Genomic DNA, 21586 nt, shown 5'->3' with positions numbered 1-21586 from the left:
CTCATAGCCACCAACATTGCTAGCATTTTCTCCAGATCCTCAGCAAGGAAAATTGGCTATTAGACTCATATATTCGCCGCCTTGGGTGTTTGCTTTTTCGAGAAAGCTTCCTGAGGATTTTCTTGAAGATTGGGTATTGAGTTCACTTGGATTTGGATTTGGAACTTGGGCTTGGATTTGGATTTGGACTTGGATATTGGATCTGGTACTAGCTCGGTGAGAGACTTGTGGGTCATCCCCATGGTGAGCTCGGCATTAGAGATCTTGTGCCTCGACATCAACATCAACTTGGATATCTTACATCGGCATATCTGTTTGTTTTGTATTGATTGATTGTATTGATCCTGGCCAGCGTGTCCGTGGATTGTTCTTGAATAAATTCCTGAGAGGGGGTGGGGCCTGTTCCCCGCTCAGTGTGGTGTACTGTGCAAGATCCCTTTGCCCTTCTTTCTTTCCCCTCTCTCTCTCTCTCTCTCTCTCTCTCTCTCTCTCTCTCTCTCTCTCTGCCCTTCGCCTCTCCCTCCCGCTGCCTGCCCTTCGCCTCTCCCTCCTGCTGCCTGCCTGCGCCCCCCCTTCACATTGCCTGCCCTTCGCGCTCTCTCTCTCTGCCCTCCCCTCGTCTCTCCCGCCTGCGCATCTCTCCCTCCCCTCCTCCTCGCCTGTGCGCCCTCTTGCCTGCTTGCACCCCGCCGCCCTTCCTTTGCTCTGGCCGCCGCCCGTCGCCTTGTTTCCTTGTCGCCCTCCACCATCTCTCTCTGTTCGCCGCCCGCTGTGCGCCCATCATCTGCCTGTTCGCCAGCCCCTCCGCCTCCGTTTTCCCACCCACCCTTCCTCAAGCCCCCAAGGCAGCAACATAACTCTCTCTCTCTCTTGAATCTCCTCTCTTTCCCTTTCCCCTACATGACTTGAACCCCCCCCCCTCCCCTCCTCCCGCCTGCGCATCTCTCCCTCCCCTCCTCCCCGCCTCCGCCTGTGCACCCTCTTGCCCGCCTGCACCCCGCCGCCCTTCCTTTGCTTTGGCCGCCGCCCGTCGCCCTCCGCCATCTCTCTCTATTCGCCGCCCGCTGTGCGCCCATCATCTGCTTGTTCGCCAGCCCCTCTGCCTCCGTTTTCCCACCCACCCTTCCTCAGGCCTCCAAGGCAGCAACATAACTCTCTCTCTCTCTTGAATCTCCTCTCTTTCCCTTTCCCCTACATGACCCCCCCCCCCTCCCTGTTGCTGCTGTTTTGCGTTGGTGTCATGGATTAATTTTTAGTCCATTGGCTGTGGGAAGTTCTGCAAAAAGTCATGGCCAAGACCGGGTTTAAAGAGGAGCTTGTGAAGGTGGAGGACAAGCTCGGCACAATTATCAAAGAAAACAAGAAGATGGTCGACTCTTCCATTACCGCAATCATAAACCGCCTCTCCAAACTCGAGAAGGGATTTGACAAAATCCAAGAGCTCGAAGAGACATCTTCCAAGCAACTGGCTGAGATTTCAGCCTTAAAGCAGGAACTAGTGGAGGCCAAATTGCATGCTAAAAGTCAAGCGGCTGAAATCTCAGCCCTCAAAAAGGAGTTGGAAGCCACTTCAAAAAGCAAGCGTGAGGATGGAAAATTTCAGCCCTCCTTTATTGAAGAGCTGAATACCATCAAGGAACAAATGAGGATCATTCGAGAGGAGGAGGAGCAACATAAAGAGAAGACATCTTCATGGGTGGAGGTGATCACAAAGACACAAAAGAAGATGGACGAGGCGGAGAAATGGATCGAGGTCGCCAAGAAAGGGAAAGGTAAAGAATCGCCACCCATCCCCACTCCCACCATCATCAACATGACCCTTGAAGAGGAGCGAAGGAGGAAGACCCGGGCCTTACATGTACGAGTGTCCGGTCTAAAAGACCGTGATGATGCGGAAGGGGAAACCAAGGAGCTCTTCTCTATGATGGGCATTGAAGCCACGCACACAAAGGCATGGAGAGTGGGAAAGAAGAGAGAAGGTAGTGGCAAATCTTCTAAGGAGAGAGCACTTACCATTCGTTTCCCCTCCATGGAAGCGAAGAAGGACTTCTTGAAGAGACGTCCTACACTCAAGAAGACGGGAATATTTCTTGGAGATGACCTCACACTCTCGCAACTTGCCCACATGAAAGAAGTTATGCCAGAGATAAGGGCAGCCCGAGAGAAAGGGAAAGTGGCCTTCTATAGAGATGGTAGAGTGGTGATTATGGAGAGGCGCTCTTCATGACGGCGTGAGACCTATGGGACTACACTCAAAGTTGCTACTTGGAATTTTAATGGATCTCTACGCCTTGATGTAGGGGCTTTTGAGGATAGTTTCACTGGGAGGGACATCATCTTCTACTGTGAGACGCATCAGGCTCCTGGACAGTCCATGCCACATGTTAGTGGATACCGATGGGAGACAGCTTGTAGACAGGAGACTCGTTCAAAGCATAGGGGATGGGGCTCGGGAGGAGTGGCAGTATTGTTTAGAGAGGAGCTACTGCCATTGATACATATAGTCCGCAGAGATGAGCAGGCTAGGTACATGTGGGTTAGACTGAGGGCAGAGACGGGCAGATATCTCTACATTGCTATATGCTATTTTGCTCCTAGTACATCAGTGTATGCATCACCTAGCGGGCAGTCTCCCTTTTCTATTTTGGATGATGACATTTGGGAGTTCTCCAGGGATGGTGACATCATTCTCCTGGGGGACTTCAATGCCAGGACCGCTCATAACCAGACAATATTTTATGATACCTCAGAGGAGATGTTGAGGGAGCTTGATGTTAGGGATATGGGCCTATCTAGACTCTCACAGGATGAGGAACATACAGTGTATGGGCGGTATTTGATAGACATGGGGACTGCACATGGATTGGCCTTCTTGAATGGTGTACAGAGATTCCCGACATCGGGCAGTTTCACTAGCTTTCCACATAGGCATGGTGCTAGTACAGTGGACTATGTTATGGCTCAGCCCAGTCTCATTCCCTCTTTTTAGGATTTTATGGTAGGCACTAGGCCGGTTGGAATAGCAGTGGATCATGCTATCTTGTCCTTCAGTCTCACATTTCAGTTCAGCACTGCTCTATTGGGAGAGGGCTGTCTTGAGAAAAAATAATTCACCATGTCTTCCATATACAACTCCCAAGCATCATCCAGAAGTATGTCTAATTCCTCAGCTATGCCTTGGTCACCTAGAACATGTGTATCCACATCCTCATCACCTGTGTACAGATCCATGTACATATCCTCAAGAGGCATCTCCTCTCCAACTCTCTCACATGACTCATGATGACTACTACTTGATGAGCAATCCCTTGGCTTTCTATCTCCATGGGCATCTCTTCATGCAGACAAACAGATAGTTCCTCTGACCCTACCTCTGTACTAGATCCCATTTCAAACATGGACTTACCACCATTGCTGCTGTTACCATTGTTAGCAAACACACCACTAATACCACATACCTCTTCTTCGACACCCCGGCATCCACTTACAAGCTGACTATCACACCGAGATTCCACACCGACATCCCTCCTTTCCAGGTATACATCATTGACGATCTCTTCTTTCCCCTCCCTAGGAATAACTTCCAATAAACCACTCATCTCTTCAGGATCTTTAGAATCATGTTCAATCGACATATCGTTATTGCTTAGGGATGATGACTCTCCGGAATCCTCGGATCCAACAAAAGTCCCCACTGTATCCTGCATATCCTCAGATGTCGTGCAAGTGGAAGAATCCATGTTATCCTCCTCGGTGACTACATTTTCTTCATCCCTTATTGTGGCATCCTTGAATGAATCAACCTGTCTGAAAAAAACCTCTCCTGTCATGCATCATCTTTGCTGCTGCCCTATGTGTCCCACATTGCATCTTTCTATTCATGGACTTTGCTTCTCGCCGAAGTGCATAATGTATAGCCTTGGCATAACTCTCGTAGTGATGCCTAACAACTCTCAACTGCCACACTAGGCCTCCACAAAGCACATAAACTAAAGGTAGTTGTGCTCAATATCCATACCATCAAACAAATCAAGATAAACAGACCAAGCATCCTCATACCTAATATGGAAGTCAGCAATCATCTCTCCATCACGTTGCCTGATATTCGTGAGATTTGTCCGAGCCTCTCTTCTGCCTCCATCCAGTGAAAACCAATGAATCAAAGCCTTGGATAATAGCTTCCAGCTATCCTGCACATGATCTAGCAAAGTATAACACCAAAGAGCTGTAGGCCCTGTTATCCTCGGTGCAAGGAACATCCCTCGAGCCATATCATCTCTAATCCCTGCATTCTTGCACTCTCTCCTAACATGGCGAATAAATGCATAAACATTCTCAGACCCATGTCCATAAAAAACTGGTGGTTTCTCCATCAGCACAAACCGGCCTGATATGAATAAACTGCCAATTGAAGGGTGCTTCAGAGCCCTCCTTAGTGGGGGCACCAAAACAATGATGTGTCGGGGGAGACCTGCCTCTATAGCTCATTCGAAAACACCACTGTGAGGAGGATACTAACACCTAGCACTACAACACCAGCACAAACACCCAATCAAGGCACCAGTCCACTCAGCTGATATCCCTTGATCTTTAGCTTACACAGGCGGATACTTGAGCACTCTCCAAACCCTTCAAACTAACCCAGCTGACTACCCCGATTGTCCTCCCAGGTCAACTTTGACCTCCCAAAGCTTTGATCTTCACTTACAAACCTTTAGCTGACCACCAGCTGACTAGAAACACTCTTAGCTGACACAGTCTGATCTGTGTCGGGGGAGACCTACCTCTATAGCTCGTCCGAACACACCACTGCGAGGAGGATACTAACACCCAGCACCACAACGCTCACAGACCTTAGAAGCTCACTCACATATATTCTCTCAACAATATCAAACCAAACAACAAAAGTAGAGCAAAATCAACTCATCCATCCAAAATAACATAAGGAACCTCTTGCATATAGACGATCATTCAGCCTGTCTCAGCAACCCTGAGACATGGAGACTAAACAGAAAAGAGAGAAAGCATCAAGAAAACAAGGGAATCCTAGCAAAACTCTTCAAGTCTTTTTCTTACATTCCACAAGAACTAGTAACAAAGGGCTGTGCAACCACACTCTGTAGGCCTTTACCCTCAACAACACCAAGAGAAATTGAGCAAAGCCTTGGACCCACCCAAGTTCTAATAGAGATGCAACTCTTAGAGATCCTAGGGCACCAACCTCCTACAAGATCCTTTGTCACCTCTTGCACTCTCTGCTCTGACTAGACCCAAGCTCCTCAATCAAATCCCACGTCGCCTTCTTCCCAAAACTAAAAAGATCACAAACAAGCTTCCACAAAGCTCTCTTAGAATGCCCCTGGCTCTCTCAAACTCTCTTCTCTGCAACAATGCTCTCACACAATGCAACTCTTCTCCACAATGCTTCCCCGCAACTATCCGCCTCTCTTTTGGCTCCCGAGCATCTACTTCTCCTCTGCTGTGCATGCAAGAGCTCTTTCTTCATTTGGTTGGGGTGGCAACAGCTCGTTCTATTATAGAAGGTGGCCACGCAACAACCCCTTTTTCCTAAGGTCCTAACCATACTCGACAATTTATTCTTATTCTTGCGGTTGGGGTGGACACATTTATTGGGCTCAAAGGTTTGGGCATGAAAAAACCTATCAATGTCTGGAGTCTTCGCCCCGTACGCATTAGTAAATGTCTATTCATTTTTTTGGATGACATTCTTATTTTTTCTGCCATTGTAGAACAGCACGAGAAGGATGTGGAGAAGGTCTTGTAAATTTTGTGAGATAATGAACTCTACATCAATGCAAAGAAGAGCATATTTGGAGTTCAAGAAGTCCAATACTTGGGCTATGTGATCGGTTCCGACGAAATCGCCTTGACCCTAAGAAGATAAAGGCAATCCTCGATTGGGATCTTCCAAAGATAGCCCAAGAGATACGATGCTTCGTGGGCCTTTCCCAAGCGTATAGCTTGCATATAGATCGGTTTTCTAACCTTGCAGCACCATTGACAGATTTGCTTAAGGGTGTGAAGACTAGAAGACAAAAGGTTTAAGTCATAGAAAAGGCTTTAGAGGCGTTCTTTGCTCTACAAAAGGCGGCTTCTGAAGCACCAGTTCTCAAACTCGCATCATGGGATGATCCCTTCGAGGTGGTCACCGATGCTAGTAATCTCGCCATTGGAGCAGTATTGCAACAAGAAGGAAGACCCATGGCGTATTACAACAGGAAGTTGAATGATGCAAAAAAGAACTATTTTGTCTATGACAAAGAGTTGCTAGGGGTTATCACAGCCTTGAAATAGTGGAAATCTTTTCTTTACTGTGAAGACAGACCACCAGGCCTTGAAGTGGTTATAGACTATGCCAAGTGCGCAGTGGAGCGATAGACAACACCGGTGGAGTCAGTTGTTCCAACAGTTTGGCGGAATGATTGAGTATGTATTGGGTAAGCACAACCCTGTAGCAAATGCTCTTAGCGGGAAAGGGTTCACTGTCTTGGAAATACAAGGAAAGGACTTAGACAATATGAAGACAACATACAGATTGTCGAGAACTTGAAACTCCTTACAGTATGGCTCTTTATTCAGAACCGGATCTTTATACCATTCAAGAGGGTTGGTTCTTTTACAAGAATCGACTAGAGACTGGCACTCCTCCATGATGCCCATGATTTACTCGTTGGTGGTCATCGCGAGATCAACACTACTTTGGAGAAGTTAGATAGATCATTTTATTAGTCGAAGATGCGCAAGGATGTATACAACTATGTTTCTGCATGTCTTATACGTTAGAAAGTGAAAGTACCTCACACCAAACAGAAAGGGTTGCTTTAGCCATTACCCGTTCTTGAGGGTCCGTTTCACGACATTTCGATGGATTTCGTTGGACCACTTCCTACATCTACTAGATCTCAGAATACTCAGTGTGTACGATGATAGTTGACAGATTCAGTAAATTTTGTATGCTTATACCATGCAAACAGACGGCCACAGCAGAAGATATAGCCCGTCTCTTTCTCCAACATTGGTATCCAGTATGTGGTTTGCTATGGACCATTACTTCAGATCGGGATCTGAAGTTTACATCTGACTTTTGGTGAGCTCTGTTCCACAACTTTGGTATCAAATTGCAATTGTCTAGTGCATTCCATCCCCAGACAACCGATGGCCAAAGAGAGATGTATAACCAGTTGGCTTTCGATGTGCTTAAAGTGTACTGCCAGTCGAAGTGGGATCTTCATCTCCCGTTGGTGCAGGAAATTCTCAATGACACACACTCATCAAGTGTTGGTAGAACTGCTTATGAGGCAGCCTTTTGTCGAAGATTTTCATCCCTTCTTACACGGATGATCTCTCCTTTCTTGGAAGCCAAAAAGATATCATAAACATTTTTAGCCATCATTGAGTCAGTCAAAGAGCGCATTACCAAAGCTCAAGAGGCTTATACCAGACAGACAAACAAGTCACGGAGAGATGTCAACTTCAAAGAGGGTGATTGGGTATATTTAAGGATCATGAAGCAAAGACTCAAGCAAGTGGGCAAGCGCTGTCCAAAGTTATCATTCAGGAGTTTTGGTCCTTTTCCCATCATCAAGAAGTTAAGTAATGGCGCCATGCAACTCAGATTGCCAGACAGTTGCATGATACACAATGTCTTCCGAGTCTTTTGGTTACAGCCTTATATAAGAACGTCCGAGAACAACATTAGCTAGAAATGGTTGATGAAGCAGAAGTGATAGAGCCTGAGCAGATCCTTCTACATTGTTGGAAGTACGGTTCCGGACGACGATTTCGCCAATTTTATACCAAGTTCAAAGATCGAGGGATCCATGAAGCCGTTTGGCTAGATGAAGAATTTTTCCTCGAGTATCTATAGTTATTGGCGGACTACCTAGAAGCCATGAACCTGCCGCCAAGCTAAGCAAGAGGGGATGTCATGTGCACCCATGCACTGTGGTACATGATTACACACTGGCTCATCAACAGTGCCAGAACCATGTACAGAAGTAGTGCCTTGATAGGATGTTTTGTTGTATGCCGTGACCCCTTTGTGAGCCCCAGTCCGGGACATGTCAGGCGTGAGCTACGTTGGCCAGTCTCCCAGCCATAGAGGTCTGTTAGGTCAGTCCTCTTAACCCACTTTGGAGAATTCAGCAAGTAGTCCTCATGTAGGTGCATGTAGATGTTAGCCTTAGGAGTAGAATGCATTAGAGCATATCAGTGGCACTCATGTAGCAGGGGCCAGCCCCAAGGAGGGGACAGCCTTGCGAGGGGGCGTAAACACCCTTAGCCAGCATCAAGGCCCAATCAGCAGCCATCAAAGTGGCCTGGGCAGCAATCGGCCAGGCCTAGACTGCAGTCGACCAGGCCTGACAACAGTTGGCCAGCAGCCATGCAAGCCCATGCTTAATTCAGCATTTAATGCTGATTAAACCAATCGTGACAGATAATAATCAAGCCGACAACAGGGAAAACAGCCGACCAGCTTTAAAAAGGCAAACAACCACAATCCATAAATCTTCAGATAAAAATTAGAGTTCTTAACAGCAATCAAGCATGTGTGCTTAGGCAACCAGCCTTTGCATACTTTTAAGCATTCTTTGTTCTTTCAAGCCAAAGGCATGAGTTGCTCAGTCTCTTCCCAGAGTTCTCAGCACACCAATCCTTAGTCTCTTCCCAGAGTTCTCAGCACACCAACCCTCAGTCTTAGGTGAGTGTATTCTCTTCAAAGATAGCTTCACAATCGCCTACAGCTTATGCACAGTTTTGCCTAGCGTTTGGTCACTTTGTCCTTGCGTTTTGTGGTCAATTAGTTAGTTGGTCCGCTCAGTCTTGTGGACACAGTTCAACTTGTATTCAGTTCTCGAGAAGAAATGAAGCAAATACTCCTACTTGCAAGGGGGGACCTCAGTGGGTAATTTGGGACTCCATTTGGTGTCGTCTTGACTATATCTTTCAGTTCATGTATGCTGTTTAAAGGATTGCTAAAGACTCACTAAACTCAAGTTTAAAGAAGACCCCGTTGTTTCACATGGTCCTAGCTTGGCGTATGCTACAACTATCCACAGACCAAGGTGGAGGCCTCCAGGGAGGCGACTGCCCAAGTGAGGAGCTGGAGGTCCGTTTCTGAGAAGGAAAGGCAAGGGACGGCAGCCTTGGTACCGAGGATGATGGAGTGGCTGCCATGGAGTCCTCCTGGGGGAGAGAAGACCAGAAGACTTATCTTACTATAGGGAAACTCACCCCCATGTTTGTGTGGATGGTCTCGACATTGCACCCTTTTTTATTCTCAATCATAGCTATGTAATGTTGAAAATGCATAAATATCTCCGATTTGTCCTTCATAGGATAATTCCAAGTGAACCAGGTGTGGTCATCGATAAAAGTGATAAAATATAGGCAACCTCTCAGAAATGTCCTCCTCATCGGACCACATACATCACTATGTATAAGTTGTATTTTTGGACAGCCCTTACTGAACCATCTATTGGACATTCTATGCATTTTGTCCAATATGCATCCCTCATATACACGTCCAACTGGTGTCGCCAAGTGAGGCATACATTGAACCATATTATGCCTTTGTAAAGGCATCGAATTGCCAAAGCTTATATGCTCAAATCTTGCATGCCATAACTCAGCTGAGTGCATGGCAGTAGTATCTGTAGTAGCAACACAAGCATGAGGAGTGTTCTTCTCATATGTATCCAAGCTAAAATGCATAAACATCTCCGATTTCTCCTTAATAGGATAATTCCAAGTGAACAGGTGTAGTTATCAATAAAAGTGATAAAATAAAGGCAACTTCTTAGAGATGTCCTCCTCATTGGACCACATACATCACTATGTATAAGTTGTATTTTTGGACAGCCATCTCTTGGACATGGTTTTCTATGCATTTTGTCCAATATGCATCCCTCACATACACGTCCAACTGGTGTCGCCAAGTGAGGCATACATTGAACCGTATCATACTTTTGTAAAGGTATCAAATTGCCAAAGTTTATATGCTCAAATCTTGCATGCCATAACTCAGCTGAGTGCATGGCAGTAGTATCTGTAGTAGCAGCACAAGCATGAGGAGTGTTCTTCTCATATGTATCCAAGCTATATAAGCCATTATATGGCGTCCCATTAGCAACAATATGATATGCATTAAGAGGATCCTTCAGCAAACGTATCTCATCACGAAATTCAACAACCAAATCTTGCTTTGCAATTGTGGGAACATAAATTAGATTCTTCTTGATTCCTAGAACATATTGTTCATCCTTCATGCAACATTTCTTACCATTTGGCAAAATCAAGGGCCCATGCCGATCCCTTGATTTGGTGAGAAGGGTGATCTGCACTAGATACACTTCCACCATCAGCAACGGGCTCAATACTCATGAATACATCTCTCTTGGAAGTGATGTGTTTGGTAGTCATCAAAACACCAAACCATGTGCTTTGTATCTGAAGCATTGAGAGACATTTCATGGCATGTATCAACATGATTAGAAGCTGAGGTGATAGTGCAAAAGTCACCATCCACCTCCTCCATGATCAAGAACGTCCAATCCTCCTCTTGCTTCCCAGAAGACTGTTACTATTGGCGTTCCTTTTAGAGCTTCTCCGACCCTGTGGAGACCCTGATCTACTGTGCTCCAGTGACAGTTTGTTTCCTCTGGAAGCTCCTCCCTGATGATGGGCTATTCAGTGGACTATGCCTTCTTTAGGCAGCTTCCAATCGAGAATGCATCTACCTTCGAGGAGATGAGAGGATCGTTCTGCGTGTGTGAGGTACTGTGCCACTCACCGCCGATGCCATTGGATTTGGCAGCCGCGATCTTCTCATTCTCCATGAGTGTGCAGCGTATGACAATCTGGACATATGAGACCGTGGACTCCACCCTCAGGGAGCAGGCTGTCTATCACTCAGAAGTTGATCCGCTGGCGGGTTGTCACGGCCATCGAGGAGGCTTGGCCGATAGCCAGGATGGAGCTTCTTCGCCTCATCCCAAAGAAGAAGGGGCTCCATCTCTTCATGTACTTCCAACTCAGCTTCATCACGCAGAGAAGGGCATCTACAGGCACCTTCATCGGCCTGACTTGCTGCCAGAGAGAGCGTGATAGTCTGAAAAAGTTCATCTATGACCAAAGGGGCGTCTCCAAACTCTGCTAGCACAAGCTCACGTGGCACATATGGCTTACTCTTGATCATACGTGAGAGCATCATCACCTGCAGTCTCTCTGTTGGTATCCTGCTCTCTCCTGAGCAAGGCTGTCTGTTTTTGTATGGTGAGGGAGTGTGCGTCTATGCTCTTGAACATGGATGTTGGATCCCACTAGGTCGGTTGGCACCAATTGGCTGCATTAGAATGGTATGCTTGGGCATTCTTTGTATGATTCGTTCACTTTGATTTGCTTCTCCAAGGGTCTCTTCTGGCTCTTACTTGGTTGGAAGAAAAATTCGATAAGGCTTTGTGTATCCTGATTAGACTCGGGAGCACTAGTTCTCATCAATGTGCCCCTGTATTCTGGAAAGAAACATCCTTGAGCATCTCTGGTTGGTGGAACAAAAGGCAACGAAATAAAAGTTCTGTACCTACACTTGTGGATCAACACATAGCAGCTGATCATACTTTAAAAAGCCTTTCTTAATGATTGATAGTTCATTTACTCACACATTTTACCTGCCATTTGATGCAGAACGACCAAAACAGTTATTAATTTTTCTAAATCCGTTTGGAGGGAAGAAACTGGCTAAGAAAACTTTTCAACAGCAGGTGGAACCCCTTCTTACTGCTGCAGGAGTTGGTTACACATTAAAAGGTCCAAGCTCAACTAGAAGGTCTTCATTCAGTTCTTTTGATCCATGTTTTCATACTAGATAGTTCTGATAGTCATGATGTGCAGAAGCATGTTTAGATATTCAGAAGCTTGACATGTTCTTATTGAGTTTAGTGTGGATAGTCCCTTCTAGGTCGGGGTTCCTACAGTATTGTCTAAGCTTGTGTAGCAAGAGGGTTTTGATGTAATTGGATGGATTGTATTGTTAGAGAAAGCATCAGATTAAGGAGGAATGACAGGTTTTATACACGAGTCTTGTGAAAGCAATCTTACTTTTTCCAAGCATAGCATCTTTGTCTTTCCAAGCGTAGCTAGGGTGCACATAACATGCAAGGTGTCAAAAGGGGGGGAAGCTCTTGATGCATGACAAGGCTATTTAAGACTCTTTTCTCCATCTACAAGCTAAATTAGAATCTTTTTATCAAAGTGTATTTCTTCAGTAGTGCGTGATGATGTTGCTTGTGGACCATATCTGCTTACTTAAATTAGGCTAGGGTTTCTCCTTTCGTTTAGGTTTTTCGTTTTTCCCTTCATATTTGCACTCTTCGACACATCTGCCATGGTCATCTCTGGAAGAGCAACAATGGTTATTTAAGAGGGCTTAGTCAAATCACTGATAACACTTGTGCACTCTGTTAAAAGCTGGATCAGGCTAGGGGTTCTTCTTTAGTTTAGGCACCCTCACATTTTACAGATTATATACATTCTGCACCACACGTCAGGTAGTCAAGGAAACTCATAGAAGGGAGATGATGACACTCCAAAGTAGCTTTGGTGAAGAGGTAAGGAAGACAGGCCATTCTGGACTTCCACACAGGTATATAAAGCTTTCTTGCTCACTTCCTTTCTCTATTGCAACCCTATCTAAGTGTGGTTAAGTATAATAACTTAGGGCTAGATGATCTTGATTAACCAAAGCCCAGATTGAACTTCTCGTAGGGTTTCACTTGTGCTTTTAAGTTGAATCTGACAGAGCTGAGGGAAGATGCACATATATGCAGAGTATGCACCATTGACAAGGTGGAGGACGAGAAGCACTGTTTGTTTGTATGCCCACCCTACTATGAGATCCGAGGGAGATTTCATTCTTTCTTCCGGGTTGCATTTGGGCCCCTCGCACGGGTCATGCACTATGAGGACCAGAGATGCCACAGTCAAATGGTACGCATATCCCAACAACATCATAGAGGTTGCCTTTCTTGATGGCACTGTTGTGCAACCCAGCCAGATTGTCATAATTGCCACCTCTGGAAGTGAAGATTCCCCGTCAGGAACCGAGGGACGTTTTGAGTTTTGAAACGAGTCGTATAGGATTACCGACATCTATTTTAGTTGTCCATGGTGGGGGATTAAACTCTCTAACTTTGACGGAGTCCAACACTCCTCTCTTCGCTGCTCCACCAGTGCCTCCTCCTCTCTCTTCGCTGCCCCACTGCTGCGTCCTCCTCTCTGTTTGCTGCCCCACCTGCGCCTCCTCTCTCTCTGTTCGCTGCCCCTCCTCCTCTGTTCGCTGCCCCCTTCTCTCTTTGCTGCCCTGCCTGCGCCGCCTCCTCCCTGTTCGCTGCCCCACCTGCATCTCGTCCTCTCTCTCTTCTGAGGTCACTACTCAAAGATGGCCGTAAGGCAATCCGGGACATAATGGGGATCCAAAAGGAATCCTATGAGAAAGCATTGTGGGAAATGGAGGAAGCCCACACCTTACATGTTGAGAAGGTCTCCAGTGAGGTGAGCCGACTGAAAGAGCAAGTGGAATGTCTCACATACAAGCTCAAAGAATGCCAAGGCGCTATCAAGAAGGGGGGACTCACACACATGAAAGAGCTTACCAAAAGTGTAGAGGCAAAGATTCAAGAGAGTATGGTAGCAACAAAAGTGGAACTTGTGTGGGGATAGGCCGACGTAGTAAAACAAGAAGCGGAGAAGGAGTGGACAGCAGTGGTCAAGAAACATTGATCCTCCATCCCGCTCATCATAGTGGAAGAGAAGAGGAACATTATACACGAGACCACTTGAAGAAGAGAAGCGGAGGAAGACTAAGGCCTTACACATTCGCGTCACAGGTATGATAGAGGGTAGCTCACCCAAAGCAGATGCCTTGGAGCTATGCAAGAAACTAAAGGTGGAAGGTTCCCATTTGTGGATGTATGGAGAGCAGGAAAGGATACTACATGACCACGTCCACTTGTCCTCCGTTTCCCGGACTTGGGAAGTCGCCAAGTATTTTTAGATACTAGGGTAGCCCTCAAGGGCTACTTGGATGAGGATCTGACCTTGAGACAGGTGGCACGCAGGAAGGAGTCAATGGAGAAGGTCGTGACAGCCCATAAGGAAGGGAAGTGGGCAGTATACCAAGATGAGAGAGTCATCATTATGGAGAGGCGCCCCACCCCTAAATAGGAGCATGGGTGCTATGAGACTACATGCATCAAGATGGCAGCCTGGAACTGTAATGAGACTCTGTGGTCAGAGGTGGGAGGCTTCCAGGAGACATTTATAGGATGGGATATCGTCTTCTATACGGAGACACATCAGAGCTTGGAGAGGGGATTGCCTCATGTTGCCGGATATACCAGTGGGAGTCGGCTTACGGTGGGTATACCCGCAGGACAGGAGGAGTACGGGTTTAAGAGGAATAGCAGTCCTTCGCAACTTCAGGGTATGATCAGCATAGTCAGGTGGGATGAGGATGCCAGATACATGTGGGTTAGGCTACAGCTTCGTCCACCAGATACATACATGTGGCGTGGATACACCACCTTGCCCCGTGGAAGGTGAGGGTGTGAAACTCTTGGGTAGATCCGTTTGGTATAATTAATCATGAGGAGGTTCTGGACCTCACGGTGATAGGGTCTCCGGTCCAAGAGGTAAGAGGATACACCGCCTTGCTCCTTGGGGTGAAGGGTGTGGAATTATATGATGGCAATGTGCATGGGATCCAGGATTTGGCTCTTGGACTATATGATGGTATTGCACCTAGGGTCCAGGATTTGGCTCATGGACGACTATATGATGGTATGGCACCTCGAGTTTTGTCTATGACTTGGCTTGGTAGTTGTATTTATGCCAAGTTATGGCTTGGCTGAAGTTTGAAACTTAGACAAGATATTGGAATCCTTTTGACTGGAGCCCGGCTCTTCTTCCATAGTCTGTTGCCACCAGGAATTCAACTGGGAGTGTAACTGGTAGAGTCGAGGAATCATCTTTGGATCTTGCATTGGCATGGGATTTGTCACTGAAGATGACTGGGTTATGAGTATGCTTGTTTATATGGATTTGGATTTTATCCATAATTTGGGATTTAATCCTAGAAGTTACGTATTTTTGGACTTCTATTTTGGAAACATAGATGACTCTTATTACCCGTGTCTAGAATTGCATGTTTTCTCTCATTGGTATCTGAGATCTATCAAATTTTGAGAAGCCCGGGGAGATGCCACCTTTTTGGCCATTTTCTTATTATCATGTGGACAGGATTTGGAGGACACCATGATGCCTGACTAGTTATGGGGTAAAGAATTTGGAAATTAGGAACAGAAGGCTGAGCACGCTTGGTTTGATTGATCGTGCTTGGTAGGATGACATGGATATATGGGAATCCAGTCTTGCAATCCACTAAGAGGTGCTTGGACAACGGCCACGTGAACAAGGTTTACATAAGGACACGTGTGTTTTGTGGCCACCAATTCACATTACTTTAAAAATGGTGGACATTTCGAATAAAAGGCGGACAACTTATAACATGTGGCACCGTGTAAGTTACTAGCTGTGAAAGGGATTACTCACGATATGTCCAGCTTTACTCTGTATTCATAGTTGCAAAAAAACGCGTTTCAAACTTTAGGCTACTCGTTTGAAACGTGCAAACGTTTCAAACGTTTGAAACGCGTTTTTTTGCTGGGCCAGTTTTTTTTTATGATAGAAAACGTACGATGCAGTATCTCCTGGCATTTCAGTTTTGAAAGTGACGCTTGAAAGAGACGTTTCCAGCCTTTGAAGTCTTCCAGGTTTGCTTGCACCCCTACCTACGCACCAGTCCTTCTCCCCCGGCCCCTACGCACCGTAGGTAACAGGTTTGTACTAACCCTAAATCCTGATTTTTTCTGATTTTGGACCAAATTTCAGATTTGAAATTTGGGCATTTTTTGCCAGGTTGCCTACATTGGTGCATGCACACCTTGCCTACGCACCAAGCCTACTCCTCCGGCCCCTACGCACCCTGCTTCTCAGGTTTTTAATAACCCTAAATGCTGATTTTTTCTGATTTTGGACCAAATTTCAGATTTGAAATTTGGGCATTTCTTGCCAGGTTGCCCAAATTTCTTCATTCATTCATCATGCCTCGGGCTAAGGATGCCATGTGGAACCACGTAACTCCTGTGAGCAGATATGGGGGTTCAGGCACAGAAAGGTGGAAATGCAATTTTTGTGCCAAAGTGTCAGGTGGGTCTATTATTAGGGTAAAGGCCCATTTTACAGGAGTAAGAGGGGAAGGCATTGGCCCTTGCAGTCAAGTACCAAGAGAGGTTGTAGCGTCTCTTCAGCAATGGAAGAGAGAACATGAAGCAGCAAAGGGAATTCAGCCTATTGATGATGATGTACAGGATACAGATTCTGTAGGTGATGTGTCCAAAAGAGCTAGGACAGAGGATGATTTGCAGAGTCAAGCAGGTGGGTCTAGCTCCATTCCTGTAGCCCACAGATCTTCATTGCCCACCGTGCCTTCTCTAAAGAGGGCAGGCATTAAAGCAGGCATACAAAAGCAAGCTGTCAAGGAGGCCACACGTGAATTGACAAAGTTGTTTATACAATGCGCTTTGTCATTTCACGTCGTGCGTACTCCTCGTTGGAAGAAGGCCATTAAAGCTATCAGCCGCATTGGGTATGAGTGGGAGGGTCCATCTTATGAGTCCCTTCGCAAAACCCACTTAAGGAAGGAGAAGAAGGCAGTGGAGCTTGAGATGGAGCCTTTGAAGGCAACCTGGCAGAAATATGGATGCACATTGCTTTGTGATGGCTGGACAGACATGAGAAAGAGAAATGTATATAACATTTTGGTGTCCTGTTGTAAGGGCACAATGTTTTTGCGTGCCATTGATGCCTCGGTTCCAGGTACAGTTGTTACTGGAGCATTCATATGGAGACATTTGCGTGAGGCAGTGCTAGAGATTGGCCCAGAGAACATAGTGCAGGTAGTTACAGATAATGGGTCAAATTGTGTATCTATGGGCAGGATGTTAGAGGATGAGTTTCCAAAGATAGTGTGGACTCCATGTGCATCACACAGCTTGGACCTCTTGATAGAGGATGTGGCCAAAATTGGGTGGATTGCCGACCTCTTTAGTACTTCTCGGAGCATCGTGAAGTTTGTCACCAAGAGGCCAAAGGTTTTAGCTATGTTTCGTGCACACAGTGATTTGGAGTTGTTGAAGCCCTCAAACACCAGGTTTGCTTACATGCTCATTGTGGTTGAGAGGCTTGTGCGGGTCCGTACAGGTTTACTCCGCACTGTTGTCTCTCAGGAGTGGATGGCATGGGATGATAGAGAGCATCCCAAGGCAGTAGCATTTGTGCGCGCGGTAATGTGTATTGTGTATTGTCATTGCAACCTCCGTTTAATTGAGCAGCAAGGCAATCCCATTGAGCCGCGCCAAGTGAATGTCGACAAGATCGACATAGAGAAAGTGAAGGACGTACCAGAGATCCCTGCTGAGGAGCGCGACATCTATGCCATGCTATACGAGGAGATGATGGCACCAGCTACTATGACACGATCACGGGCACCGACATCAGCAGATCATGCATCTACGAGTGCTGAGGCTGAGGCTGAGGCTTCATCTTCTTACGACACAGACTCACATTCCTCAGAGGAGGATGATGCTGAGTAGTTACTAGTTACTACTAGTGACTCTTGACTCTTGACACTTGAGTCTAGAGTTGAGAGTCCAGACTCCAGACATTGGAGACCATTTGTTTTTTCAGAGTTTTTGTATTTGGTCTTTCGGTACAGACATCTGTATTTCAGATTTCAGATTTATCATTTGACACTATTCACTAGTGCTTAGTATGTTGCTTAGTATGTTGTAAGTTGTAACTTGTAACTTCAAACTGGTTATGCTATTAATAATTATATGGGTTTTTGCCATCTATGATCTAATTCCTGATTCCTGAAGACTGCCATGTATCATGTATGATGTATCATGATTCATGTTACATGTATGATCATTGTATGATGTAAATTGTAATCATGTATGATGTATTAAGAATCAGGATTCAGTATGAAATTTGAATCATGGATTCATCATTCATGATGTATCATGATTCATGTATATGAAAGTTGAATGTAGATTTTAGCATTAAACTGTACCAAACATAAATTTATGGACACCCCCCTAAAAAAAACCTGGAAAAAACACCTGAAAAAAAATTTGAAAAAAACTTTTAAAAAACTTTTGGAAATTTGTTTGAAACGTTTTTGAAACGTTTCAAACACGTTTCAAAAACGCGTTTCAAAAAACGTGTGGCAACTATGTCTGTATTGTACGTGGGTGCTCTATTTTCTATGGGACACTCTATTTTTTAATGAAACACTTTTAGTAGGCTGGACGGGCTTAAAAAGAGGATGTGAGCATGAATTTGAGCATATTTGTGCAGTTTTAGCCTATTTTAAGTTGTTTTCTGCCTGTTTTCAATTCTACAACAAGAACTTGCACTTCTACACCTGCATGTATACTTGCTATACAGATGTTCGTACAGTTTTGTAGGGCATCCGTACAGTGCCCATACATGCCAGTACAGCTCCCGTACAGTCCGTATAGTATCCATATAGCTGTTATACTCCCATTTCTACTCATAGCGGTTGAGTTGCTGATTTTACCCGCCAAATTACTCGGATTCAGATGTGAATTGCGCTTGCAAGATTTCCAGCCATATTGCTATACAGGGATTTGGGATATGTCCGGTGTATTTTGGATTCATGGATTCAACTACGTTTTATGCTACTTATGAAGGCCTGTGAATATGGGAAAGATAGGTACCCACACAAGTATTGGAATTTCTACATCAGGATATGGTGCCTTGGGCATATGTCAGAGGCATGGATATTGTTGTAACATTAGTTATTGCATTGTGAACAATTTGGCCTTTCTCCAATCAAGAAGAAAAGGAGCCCGCCAAGCTTGTACTTATGAAATACACCTTAGCAATAAAATAATCCGCGGGGGGGGGGGGGGGGGGATTGGTTGGCCCATTTTAGCCCTAGTGTGGTGTCGCTTCGGCATATCTCTTTCTTTATAGTTTGTGGCTCAAGTTTTTATTGTGAATGTGGTTGTGGCCATCCATAAGTGTTTAATTTGCATTAATGGTTAAGTGTAAAATCCCCCCCTTCTCAAGCTACATGCCAAATGTGCATCGGCACCTGGTATGAAGGAAAAGATCAGGCCTGTAAAAGTAACCCCGAGGTACACATAAGATGAAACAATCTCCACCTCGGCTCACCTGTATGAGAAGGCCGGCCAGATGTAACCCGATATGATGTGTTGAAGACCATGGCTTTGATTTTGCCAAGATTGATCGTGAGGTCTCTCTTGTTACAAAACCTCAGACAATGCATACAATTGTCTCTGAAAATCCTTTGTAGAGGTTGATGATTGTCTGAGAGGCATGTCACTAGTTCTGCCTTTGGAGTGCTGCCTCAGCATGACCTCTCTATGACAATGAAGCTCCAATAAATGCATGCCTAAACATTTCTGGTCCTCATGCTGTTGCTCCTGTCGGGCCACTATAGTTGGTGGCTGTGATCCAAAGAAATCTGTGATGGACGACTACGAGGAGTCTCGCTGGCCCTGTCTCTCGAAGTGCTGCCTTAGCATGACCTCTATGTGATGGCAAAGCTCGAGCAACCCCATAAATGGGGTCCATCACTCGTAGCGACTTAGCTAGGATGGCATTCATGCAAGCCGCTTGGTCGTGTAATGCTATGCACAACACAGATTCAACACATGCATATTATTTTACTAGTAGTCTGTGATGGCTAAAGGTGGAGTTGCTCATGATGACGCAGAATGAGCATTGAGAGTTAGTTGGATGTCTTCCTCTTCTGCGGCAAATAAACATCAGGCCGAGCAACAACACTAGTATTAGTAAATCATTATATTATTATTTAGGCATTGTAGTGTGATGCTAATTTGATGATAAACGCGAGTCATCAAAGATTTAAATGGTGAACTTAAAGCAAAGAGGCAATCATGCCTTTGTAAATACTACCTGTAGACGATGTTTGGGTGAGTGAGACATTGACATCATGGGATTGCTTGTAGTGTTGTCATGATGAATTCATGGAAGAAGATATTTTGACGTCTTGCAAAAGACCCAATGGGTATGTTAGACAAAAGATGTACAATGTGTCCATGGAATCTCATCATGGAAAAAAAAGACAACATACCAAAAAGAACTAGCACTAATCCCTAGGTAAATGTAGATATGTATGGATGATCATCGTCATCCTCATCGTGGAAGATCACCCTATGGATACAAAGTGGGTGTAGAGGATACAGGGGGGGGTGAGTGTGGAGAGGGAGCTATCCATCGATGGGTGGTAGGGGTCCATAAAGGATGTCCAACATCGGCGAGGGGGTGAGGAGGGCCCCTAGATCTGTAGCGCCAAGGAGAAACTCGGGTGAGGTAGAAGTTACAGCTGCTCGGTGGCGGATTTTGGGCACAATTTGGACACAAAAGATGACTTTTTGGACAAAGTCTTGTGGGTTGAAAAGGCAAAACTGACTAGATTATGAAATTTCCTCTTCTCTCTATAAATAGCCAAGCTCTCATTTGTACATATCATCTAATCCCCCTTTGGCATCATGTCATGGGCAGTCAGTAGAAGGTCTAAAGTCAACCTTTTGGTAAGGCCAAAGGCCTCAGAAGATGTACATGCATCATCTTTTTGTACCATATAATACATTGAATACAGAAGATGTACATGACTACCTGACGTGTGGCGCAGGGTATTCTTTGCCTATACACGTCAGTGTGATTCACACTGCGCACTACCACATGGGGGGCATAGCCTGGGTGATTGAGGCTGGCCCCTCACTTTTCTACAAGGAGACAGCAGGTGGGTAAGCCCTCTGGCTCTCCCACTGGAGGATTGATACAGTTCCCACCCCTGAAAGTTCGGCATAGCCTTGGTCTCTATGCACCAGCGTGAGATAGGAGATAATGAGCAGCACAGCTGCATGGCATATTCGGTGGGCCCATTGCAGCAAGGCCATCTAGGGTGCTCACCCCTCTAGCTGAGTCCATCCACTCCTTTGGACGGACATCAGTCATACCCTCCTCAGTCAGTGGGGGAAGCTGCAGGGTGGGTCGGATCGCATGTGTAGAAGGCGAGAGGCCTTCCTTTGTGCATGGCGCATAGGTCCCTTTCTCACTGGTCGGGTCGGCAAGATTACTTGGCATTATAATTTATAGGCTGCCAGTTGGGCCTCCCCCCCTTCCCTTGCATGAGGTAGTTTCCTCTGAGAGTGGCCAGCCATGGAGGGAAACACCTCTTTTTCCCCTTTGAGAGGGTGCTGAGCATGCACATCTAGCCCTCGGGCTGCCTTTTTTAAACTAGTAGTCTCTTTTTCTCACAAAAAAAAAGGAGTTTTTTGTTACTATGCTTGCTGTACCGGTGTGCCAGCCTCAGCCAGTGGTTGTCTGGCACATGGCAGTGCCACCTAGCACTCCTGAGTAGAGCGGC

At 45.7% G+C, this 21586-nt stretch overlaps 1 protein-coding gene across 4 annotated transcripts in view; it reads left to right on the top strand.

Moving 5' to 3' along the window:
* Nucleotides 1–21586, top strand: part of LOC147621920 (sphingosine kinase 1-like) — a 90826-nt gene that overhangs the window by 31343 nt on the left and 37897 nt on the right. For all 4 annotated transcript variants that reach the window (XM_086822934.1, XM_086822936.1, XM_086822933.1 and 1 more), the window contains exon 2: nucleotides 11707–11829. In XM_086822934.1, coding sequence (XP_086679060.1) covers nucleotides 11707–11829 — 123 coding nt within the window. The remainder of the gene's footprint in view (nucleotides 1–11706; nucleotides 11830–21586) is intronic.

The sequence above is a fragment of the Cibotium barometz genome, chromosome 29 (assembly GCF_041138505.1).
Source record: "Cibotium barometz isolate CiBa-2024 chromosome 29, ASM4113850v1, whole genome shotgun sequence".
NCBI lineage: Eukaryota > Viridiplantae > Streptophyta > Polypodiopsida > Cyatheales > Cibotiaceae > Cibotium > Cibotium barometz.
The sequence above is the reverse complement of the archived record's forward strand: the minus strand, read 5'-3'. Positions and strand labels throughout refer to the sequence as shown.